The 10,354-nt window shown below is 48.6% G+C and overlaps 1 protein-coding gene across 1 annotated transcript in view; it reads right to left on the minus strand.

The window, feature by feature from the left end:
* The window catches only part of SHANK3 (SH3 and multiple ankyrin repeat domains 3), a 352,775-nt gene that overhangs the window by 180,368 nt on the left and 162,053 nt on the right, over positions 1-10,354 (minus strand). Inside the window, exon 15 of the mRNA XM_035335012.1 lies at positions 10,175-10,354. Within this exon, the coding sequence (XP_035190903.1) occupies positions 10,175-10,354 (180 nt within the window). The remainder of the gene's footprint in view (positions 1-10,174) is intronic.

Raw genomic sequence — 10,354 nt, forward strand, 5'->3', positions numbered from 1 at the left:
GGCTATTATTCTGACAAGTACCTTGGCTCAGCAGCCACTCAGGAAGGCTCTTTAAATTCTTAATACTTTCAAACACACTGTTCAGCATTGCACAGTTAAGAGACAAATTTCTCTTTGCTGTAGAATTCGGATGTAGGCAAAGCATAGGAAACTGAGAAGGACCTTCAGAAGGCATTCAGGAGTATAACTCCACACCCCCCAAACACACCTCCTGAAAAACACTGACAGTGTTTAATTAAAGGATTACTTTTACATTTTTCCCCAGGCATTTGCACTTGTAAGTACTACAATGCTAGAAGAGCAACCAGTGGATGAAGAACAAATTGCATCATAAGTTTGGTTAAAAATTTTGTAAAACAAACAAACAAAAAACAACAGCAAAAAAGTGTACCTTCAAGAGAAAAAAATCCTGTAAGGAAAAAGTCTATCCAAAAGCAAGATGCAAAAAGGAAACAGAGAGCTAAAGCCATTCCAAATAACCTGCTGGAAATAATATTAATACAATTAAATGACATTTTCTGTACTAGTCAAGCTCGAGCATGTATGTTTTGTCTGTCCCCTGAGAAGAGCACGGTTGGGTCCAGCTACTGAACTGATACACACAGGCCAAGTACAACCATCCCAATAAAGTCTGTGGTGAACCTTCTGTTTCTCACCCCCTGCTGCTGGGCTCACGACACAGCCAACCATAACAGGTACCCAAGAAAAGAGTGGGAAACAGAAGATTTCCATTATGGAAGTAAGAGCTTTGATGGCATCTTGTTCTTTGACTTGTCAACAAGGCTTCCTCTCCTACAGTGATGAGCTGGTAAGAATTCTCAACATACCATTGCAGATGCCAAGCACAAATGTTATCGTTTTTAAGGCAATGTGCAATAATCCAATCTCACACTGGGTACCTATATGACTTTCAAATAGCATTTCAAAGCACTAAGAATTTCATCTCGGAGCATTTAAAAAAGACACTAAGGCAACGTTACTCATTGCTATCTATGCAAACAGAGATGTTGACATAGGAAATGATAACCATTCTCTTTAATAAGAGGAAAGAAGAATTTCCCTTAAAACACGCAGAAAAAGAATGAAAAATTCAGAACATCACAGGAAAGTTTTCTTGACCTACAGGTTTTCAAACACCCTTTAAAGCTTCAGTGTGAATACTCACAGGCAGCAGACCTGAATCCTGTGTGGGAAACAGGCACAACAGGACACTGCATACCCACGTGATTCCCATTAATAAAAACTCTCTTATATGGCTATGCTTTCACCACCTAATTATCTCACCAGCATGGTGTTACATGTATAATGAGCATCTTTGTAGAAAGCTGGAACTGAAAATAGCTGATGTCTGAATAAAGTTCCCCCAAGTTCTGAAGACTAATATTCCCTGGCAGAGGAATTAATGCTGAAGAAAAAAAAGTATCAAAAAGTTTTAGAGATGTTTTTTTATAATAAATGAGCAAGATCTCTGCAACTTTTTCTTTGAATGTAAAGATGGAGACAAACGGACCACAACAGTTCAGGCCAATTTTGTCCCTAGCAGGGAACAGAGATCCTGATTCTGTTCTGCCTGACACCATCTCTAAATCCTCCCTTTGTTTTCTGATTGTGATTTTTCATTCCATTTTCCAATCCTTCCTCTCCAGAAGGATTATTTAGACTCAGCTGGACATTTTCAGTTTTATAGAACCAACAATCCAGAAACCGTGCTGTTGACCTGCAACACTAATCTCAGTGGAAAAATCCTGCCCTAAACTCAAAGAAATTTAGCACAGCAGAAGGCAGGACTTATGACAGACATCAATCCCGAGAGGTTGTATAATTCTCATATCAGGCTACAGCAACCAGCCGCATCTTGGCTTCTTCCCATCTCTTTCAACATGACCTTCCCAGTAGAAAAAAATAAGAAGGACCAGAAAGAATTTCCTGACCCTGGTTCAAAGGAAAAGATTCTCCAGTAAATTGAGGACCTTCCTGGTCCTGAAGAAGCTATAGAAACACTCGGTATTAAACTCCTTCACAGAAAAAATGCTAGAAAGGGAAATGCAGGATCAAGGAGTTTTTGATAAGTTTTGTTGCTAGTGACGGCAAAAAAACAAACAATCAAATAAACAAACAAAAAACCCTCAGCTTAAAAATGTTCTTAAGATAGTATCTTATCCACCCAACAAGCAACCACTGGAGTCTGCTCCAAACAACCATCCTAAGAGCTCCAGCAGCATCACAGGTGTTGATGTCTGATACCACCTTCAAATGCAACTCTGAGACTGAGCCCTGATGCAGCTCACTTGCATTCGTACCCGTACGTTACCCGCTTCGTACAGGGATCGTGCTGGGGTTGCTGTTAGCAGCTCCAGCTCTGCACCCTCCTGGAGCACCCCCAGCCCTGCGCCCCGGGGCCCTGCTGCAGTGCCCAGAAATACCTCCTCTGGCAAGCAAGGATGTGCTTGGAAGGATGTGCAAGCAAGAATTCCTTCAGATTACACTGAAGAAGCCCAAGTGTGCACAGCCTGATCTGTGGCAAACAATTAAACTTTGAATGAGAAAATTTTAGGCCAGACCAATTTTTCTAGCCATAGTTTAGGATTACTAAAAATAGAGTTTATAATGCCAACTGGTGGCAGCTTTAATAATTGTAGAGGGATTACTTGTTCTGCATGTCCCCAGGGAATCTACATTTCTTCTTTGCACTCAAGTAAATTCTGACACTTCTTTCTATTGCACTGTCCTCAATAGACAATCCCCCCAATCTTCTTCTTAATTCTTGATCGATATTAGACCATAAACAGCATTTCAGAAATTTTATAAGAACCAAGTAAGCTGCCTTCCCCTCCTCCCACTGTCTTAACGTACCTCACTGCATTGTGATCTGCGGCACTTGCTCAGAGCCCAAATGTGCAAACCTGCCCCCCTGCTGGGGGCTGCCCAGGTGGATGCAAGCATCCCACGGACTGCTGATCACCTGCAGCTGTCAGGAAAGCGGGATCCTTAGAGCTAAACCCCCACACTCCTACCCCAGCTTTTTGGTTTTCTTTCCTTCTAGGCTATGCTGCAGTAGTGGGCATAATCCAAAGCCACCACAAGCCTGCAGCCAGCTCTGAACAGAAGAGGCTGCCGACTACAAAGTGGTTTCCACCCTGGAGCCTAGGGCTGCCCAAGTACCGACTATCCAGGCGGGACAGTTCAGGCACTCGGGCCCAGGCCAATGCTGTTCTACCAAAAGCTTCTCCAGGAGCACAGCAGCTGACCCAGCACAGCCACGTGGCTGGAGCTACACGGTCTTGTAAGAGCGAGCACCAAAGAGCTCGATGCTGTGACTTCACGATGCAACCCAGCTCGTCATCCCTCTCTTCAATAAAGGGGAGGGTGAAGTTCCAGGATAATCTTGGAACAAGTGGAACAGTTACAACTCGGGTCTCGGCACATGCAACGTCTCCAAAGAAACACCAGAGATGACGTACAGTCATCTTCGTGTCTTACGTTTAAGAAGTGAATAAACATGCAGAAGGAGAGGAAAGCAATGTATGGTTCATAGCTAAAGCTAAAAATACATGTTTAGTATTTCTAAACTTTGAAAGGTTGTTTTTCCTGGAAAAAGCAAAACAGTGTATGTGAATTCTATGTTCTCTTTATCTTAAATCACTTAACCCAAAGTGATGCAAGGTTCGTCAGGATACCACCCAAGACTGTAATCACCAAGATCTATTTATTCGTAACAGAAACCAAACTCATTTAAGAGAAGACCTAAAGGGTTGATCAGAGGCATAAACAAAACTTAATTGTGGGAACGGATTTAAAGAATGAGGCACATTAATGGCAAAACAATGCTTGTTTTAGCAGGTACAAAACAAATATATAAAATGGTAAGTGGAATTTCAAGAAGACAGAACTTCCACGTAACATCTGGACAAGAAAGCACAAACTGAGGAGTAACATTTATAAACCAATAACATCAGATGCTTTCCTACATCAGACTTAACACCCTGTCGTACGACAACTGGCACGAAGAGCACAGCAGGGATGAGAAAGAGGTCAGATATTTATATAGAAAACGAGAGCAGATGGAGTGACACCAGGCAGGGTATGACTGAGCCTGCTGACTTTGTGGCCGTAGCTGGGAAGCCCACCTCCCACAGGCCCACCAGCAGCCCCCTGCCCAGCACGACCCGAGCCCTCGTGCTGCTGGGGCAGCGGACGGCCTGACCGCCGCACGGCTGTGCCGGGCTCGATGGCATGTCAGCTGGCTGCTCTGCCCACCCTCCGGCCCCACAGCTCAAGCAGACTGGCCTCGAGACCTCTGCATGCAGGACAAATTTCTTCAAAAAGGTTCAAGTGGTTTGAAGTTTGGTTTGAAACAAACAGAAGAGAAGAGAAACAGCAGCTGCCTGTGCCCAATTGCCTTAGGAGAACAATCTCAAAACAGGGACCATATATTCTGCTTCAGGGCATGAGCCAGGTAACAAACGTGGGCTTACCATGACCTTTTCAGGAGACCCTCACGTTAACTAATTACAGACAAATTAACACACAGTGATAAGACCTTGCTCAGGCATGGGGGAGAAATTACACAAGCTCTTTTGACTTTTGTAAGCAATCCTTATTTTCTTTTTTCTTCCATGACTCATTTTTGAAAGTTTCTAGCAGGAGAAAATTTATCTTGGTCTCAAGAAGCTCTCCTTATTCCTAAAAAATATTTTAATTTCCAAATACCGACCACTAGACAACCAGTACAGAAGCAGTGCCCAAGCTCCCACAGCACATAACCGTGGCCTCCCAATTAGAATGTCCTGTACAGGGCTGCAAAACAAGGCATCGCCCAGTCACACCAGAGCATGTTCAAGGCTGCCGTGCTTATTGCAGAGGGCCTGTGGTAAAGCCAAGGCAAAGGAATCACAGAATCACAGAATTTTCTAGGTTGGAAGAGACCTCAAGATCATCAAGTCCAACCTCTGACCTAACACTAACAGTCCCCACTAAACCATATCACTAAGCTCTACATCTAAACGTCTTTTAAAGACCTCCAGGGATGGGGACTCCACCACTTCCCTGGGCAGCCCGTTCCAGTGTCTAACAACCCTTTCGGTAAAGAAGTTCTTCCTAACATCCAACCTAAAACTCCCCTGGTGCAAAAGATGCACTGGAACGTGGGATGGGGACTGCCGTGCACCACGTCTGCCATCGCTCCCCTCCAGCACACGGAGGGAAGGTGACCACTGTTGTCCAAAGGCCTGGCGGGATCCACACTGGTGCCAAAGTACTTCCAAGGAACTTAGGGCTGCCCAGATCCCAGACAGCATTCGCCCATTCCCACAGTCCTGTTCTCATCAAACGAATGAGGTTGGGGTCAAAGACAGTTCTCAGTGCATTTCAGTCCTCAGGACTGCAAAGAATTCCTCAAACGGAAAGCAAGAATGGTTAGCGTCCGAGGGCTACAAGGGAACTGAGCACCAAGCACTGCGGCCTCAGGGGGCAACAGGTCCTTAAGGACACCTGGCCTGGTCTGCTACTGCGGGGAGCGCTTGGTCCGTCAGCATCTGAGGACAGAGGGGCTCAGGCCAAGGAGACCGGAGAGACGAGGAGCACGAGGAAGCAGCCTGCAGCAGGAGGTGGACACGGCTCTCCAGCACCACTGAAGGCCTTGCACACAACCCTTGATCAGAGCCACAGCCACCCTGGGATTCCTACTTGGCTGATCACTAGAACAAGGCTAGCCACGGGTAATACCTGCTAAGTTCTTTCATTCATTAAGAAATGAAAAGTCAGTCTACTTTTTCTAAACGAGGACACGGTCGCAACATGATGTCTCACAGCCAGATCAGTCTGCTGAGGCTAAGGCACACCAACAAATGAGACAAAGTACGGAGTGCGGAAGGTTCTAGAGCAGCCTCCCAAACAGACCAGCAGCAGGGAAGCTTCAGTAGATTTACCGGTGGAGCACAACCAGTTTACGGGCAGTTGTATGGCAAAGGCACACAGAGCCAGGGACCCCACTCCCTGACCACGAGACTCCAGCTCCATCTCTGTTCTTCCAGCCCTGGGAACGAGAATAACGCAGGAGGCAGCTGTTTGTCACCCCTTCGCTCTAAATCACCATGGTCACAAATAGTTTGGGGGGAAACTGTAAAGCTTTGGCTTAATTTTCCAAGTTGTTAATGATTTGGCCTCTAACCACCTGCATCTAAGTGCCAGAACAGCTGCCTTCCTGCGGGACAGCACAGATCCCACAGCCCCGAGTGAGCTGTACGTGAGCCGTCTCTCCCAAACATTTCTGGCTGGATGAAGAAAGGCCAGAGGAAACTAGCTGGCTGATCATCAAACAAAGCCCACAAAGCCTTCCTCTAATAAAAACCACCTCCTTTGTGCAAAAACAACTATTCACAACTGAAAGAATCCTCTCTATCTAAGCAACCTCCAGCACAACTAAGAACTACTACGATAAAAATTCAACGCGATCATAACCCACAGCCAACAGAAATTCAGACTGCCATTTATTTCACACGGGGTGAGCTTCGATACTGCAGCAGAAAATGTCAATAAGGAACCACACCACATAGGAAAACTTACTGCTGGATACATATGGTAACAGTTGCTTGTGTCTGATCACAAAGTGTAAAGAAAAGAGACTCCCAAACCAGCATATTCAGTGTTCCTAATTTTCCCTAGTTCCCAGGCTGGTGATTGAATCCCCTCGCTGTACCTTGCCCACGAGCCACTTCTGCCTGTGACCTTGTGATTTCAAGGCTGGTGACTACTGGTTCTCCCTTTGCTTGGGGCTCTCACATCTCATTTCATTTCTCATTATCAGTAACAAGCAGATCAAGGACAGACTCTCCTCTACTTCATTCTTTTGCTATCTTACAAATGAAATACCCATATTGATTATTGTCTTTTGTCATCCAACAGCTACCAGGATGGTTATTCTGTGCGGTCAAGATATGCACCCTAACTTTCACCGTGCTCTCGAAACCAAACCAACTCCTACTGAAAGCTCCCAAGGAAATCCACCACACAGCATGGGATCCAGTGCAACCATCAAATCTAGCACGAGATCCGTGCTTAACATCAACACAAAGCAGAAATTCACAGGAGTCAACTTGCTTTTAACAAGGGACACAACTTCTGAACACAGCATTTGGGGACTGTTTGAGGATCCTCAGCCTTTCTCCAGGACGGGACACCAACAATCAACATTTCCTCTGTAACACAGTCATGCTTCAAACAGAACCACACACAAAGCCTCCTGTGGCTCACACAAGACAGAGGTACTCGTGTTACTCCACCTCAAACTCTTTTCTGCAGTTCTCAAGATAACGTCAGATGTTTTGCCATTCTCCTCCTCACTAATTCCTTGCAGCCCTACCATATGAAACCACCGAATTTCATTGGATTGAACTGATGGCTATCAAACCCCCTCACTAACACCGGCTAAGAGACACTGGTATTACCACGGCTTCCATGCCCGTGACCTCCTGTCCCATGGGGCCTCCACCTGCCCAGCGCTGCCCTCCCCACAGAGCTCCTATCCCACAGCAGAACCATGCCATGGGACAGTCCCTCGCTCAGACCTGCACCTTCAGACACGTTCCTCCCTCACGTCGTACTCTCACAGAGCTCCCCATACTGCACATCTCCCCAGACATAGGCCCTCTCTCATTAGGAACTGCCTCCAGCAGTTCTTTGATAACATTCCCCAAACCTGCTCCCACCCTTCCCCACAGGCTCCTCTCCTCATACGCACCACACTCCAACACTCCCTCTGGGGCCCCCCAGCACCCAGATTGCTGGGTGGCTCCGTTAGTCCCTACATGCCGGTGCATCCTTTTCAGGAGCCCAGTCTGACCTCCCCCAGGCTGACACAACAGCTGCCCTGCTCTTTATAGAATGGCTTGGGCTGGAAGAGACCTCAACACCCATCTAGTTCCACCCCTCCTGCCATGGGCAGGGACACTTCCCACCAGACCAGGTTACCCAAAGCCCCTTCCAGCCTGGCCTTGAACACTTCTGGGGATGGGACATTCACAGCTTCTCTGGGCAACCTGTTCCAACGCCTCACAGTAAAGTATTTTTCCTTATATCTCATCTAAATCTCTCCTCTCTTAGTTTAAAGCCACGGCTCCTTGTCCTATCAATACACTCCTCAATAAAGAATCCCTCTCCAGCTTTCTTGTAGTCCCCTTTTCATGGCAAGGCAGCATCTCAAACCGCACTCTCCCAGCACCTCTCACGGCTGCTGCCTGTCTGTGGACACGCTGACACCCTTGTTAGCTCACAGCCAACCTCCAGCACCACCTCAGGGACCTTCACTTGCCCCAGCTCCTTCATCCCACAGATCGGGTGTCAGAGTTCCTCCCCCCAGCTGAAGATCACCTCGTTTCTAACAGCACACACAAGCCCCCCAAACACGACCAAGTACCAGTTGCAGCATTTCTGTTCCTGCTGTTGGTTTCCCTTATGGCCATCGCTCTACCTGCCTGCAGAGACAGGACACCCAGTCCAGTGACCGCCAGCATTCCTAGCCTTGTAAAAATAAATCAGCATCACAAAAGCACTGTAATTAATATGTAAAATGTAACAATAATTAAGCACTGCCCATCTACACTGCCTTAAAACCATTCATAAATGAGTCACTAAAGTGATTCTCAATTCTTATCAAGCCTTCTCAGCCACAAGTTAGGAAAGCCAGCTGAGAGTGCCTCCAGCTCAGAGGGTGCATCCCCATTGTAGTCCCCTTTTCCTCGCCACAATGTGTCCCACAACTTGCTTTCCCTCTGGAGACCATACAAAAAAGACAAGCAAACAATTACAGGTGAATACATGAATTAAGGATCCTGGTGCAATTACTAAGGATTGGCATCAGGACCACCTACATAATACAAGTGTCTGAAGAGATGAAGAACTGTGTGATAGAAAGCACTGGAGAAGTGGGTGAAAACAAAAAGATGGGAACGGTGCTAGTGACCCAGGAGCCCTGTCCACCTGGTAATCCCTTCCAGCCTTTTGGCAGCAGACACTTTTATCCCATGACCACAAGACAAGCAGCTCCACTCATCAACCGTTGACTCCAACTGCACAAAGCATTACCATCTGGCGCATCAGCCAGATCACAGATGCTTCATGTCTACACCTCTTCCTCCGCCGAGGGGAAAAGAACACGTCGGTGGGGCAATAGGCAAGTCCGCTTGGACTGTCACCTCCACGGCTGAGGTTTTCAGCATCCTCAGCACAGGATGCACATGCAGTCTAACATGCTTCTGAAGGTCTAACATGCTTCTGAAGTAGAGATTCAGAGCATGGAACAGCAAGCCCTGTCTCCCAAGCTCGGATTCATGTTACAGCTAATGCAACTAGTCAGATTAGTGACTGCTCCAGTCAGTATTGTAAGAGGCATTAGCAAAAAAGTGGAGGCAGGAAGATGAAAAGAAAAGATCCTTAAACTTTCTGTGAAAAGCTGTGGAATTAGCCTGCTTGCAGAGGAAGCCTTTTCTTATTCCTGTCTGCTGGAAGCTGACTTTTGACCTACCGCGGGGGTTTACATGCCTTTCAAGAAGTCTTCCCAACATAATGGGCAATCCCATTATCCCTCTAAACCTCTAATCTTCCCAACAGTTCTGCATCGCCATGGCTCCATGGTGCAGGTGGTTGGGAGTTTTGCTTAGAGAGCATTTCCTCACCAGCTTCCTCCCTGCTCCTGCTGCCCGTATCCCCCAGTGGTGCGCAGTAACTGGTGGGCTGCGCACCCCAGCCAGCGCCCTGCAGCCTGCCCCACGGCGGGACCAGCTCCAGGGCCGTGTAGGGTGGACTCTTGAGGTGTAAAGTCAGTGTCAGGCTGGGTTGGAAAGGGCTCCGAGATGCACCAGCCTCCCCTTGGTGCCCCAGCCAAGCACGGAGCCCCAGCACCCTGTGCAGCCGGGCTGGCACCAAGACCCGCGCCCACCGAAGGGGCAGAGCCCCAGCGCTCCGCGCCCACACGGAGCCCCCCACGGCCCCACCGGCGCCCAGGGCCCCGCTGGGGGTCCCTCACCCGGGGCTGCCCCGGGGCCCCAGGCCCTGCGGCTCCCCACGGGGATCCAGAGCCCGCGGGGCCGCCCCAGCTCCGCTCCTGCCCGCCCTGTCCCAGCCCAGCCCCGCCCCGTCCCGTCGCGGTCCCGGCCCCGCCCGGCCCCGCCGCACTCACCCTTGACGGCTTCGCCCCTGTTGAGCTGGATCTCGCCCTCGCCCTGCGGCGCGTAGCTCTTCACCACGATGAACTTGCGGCCGGGCACGGCGCTGTACAGCTTCCGCTTGGGCCCGCGCAGCGGGGCGGGCGCGGCGTGCGGCGCGGGCTCGGGGCCGGGGCCGGGCCCGGGGGGGGCCC

The sequence above is a fragment of the Oxyura jamaicensis genome, chromosome 1 (assembly GCF_011077185.1).
Source record: "Oxyura jamaicensis isolate SHBP4307 breed ruddy duck chromosome 1, BPBGC_Ojam_1.0, whole genome shotgun sequence".
NCBI lineage: Eukaryota > Metazoa > Chordata > Aves > Anseriformes > Anatidae > Oxyura > Oxyura jamaicensis.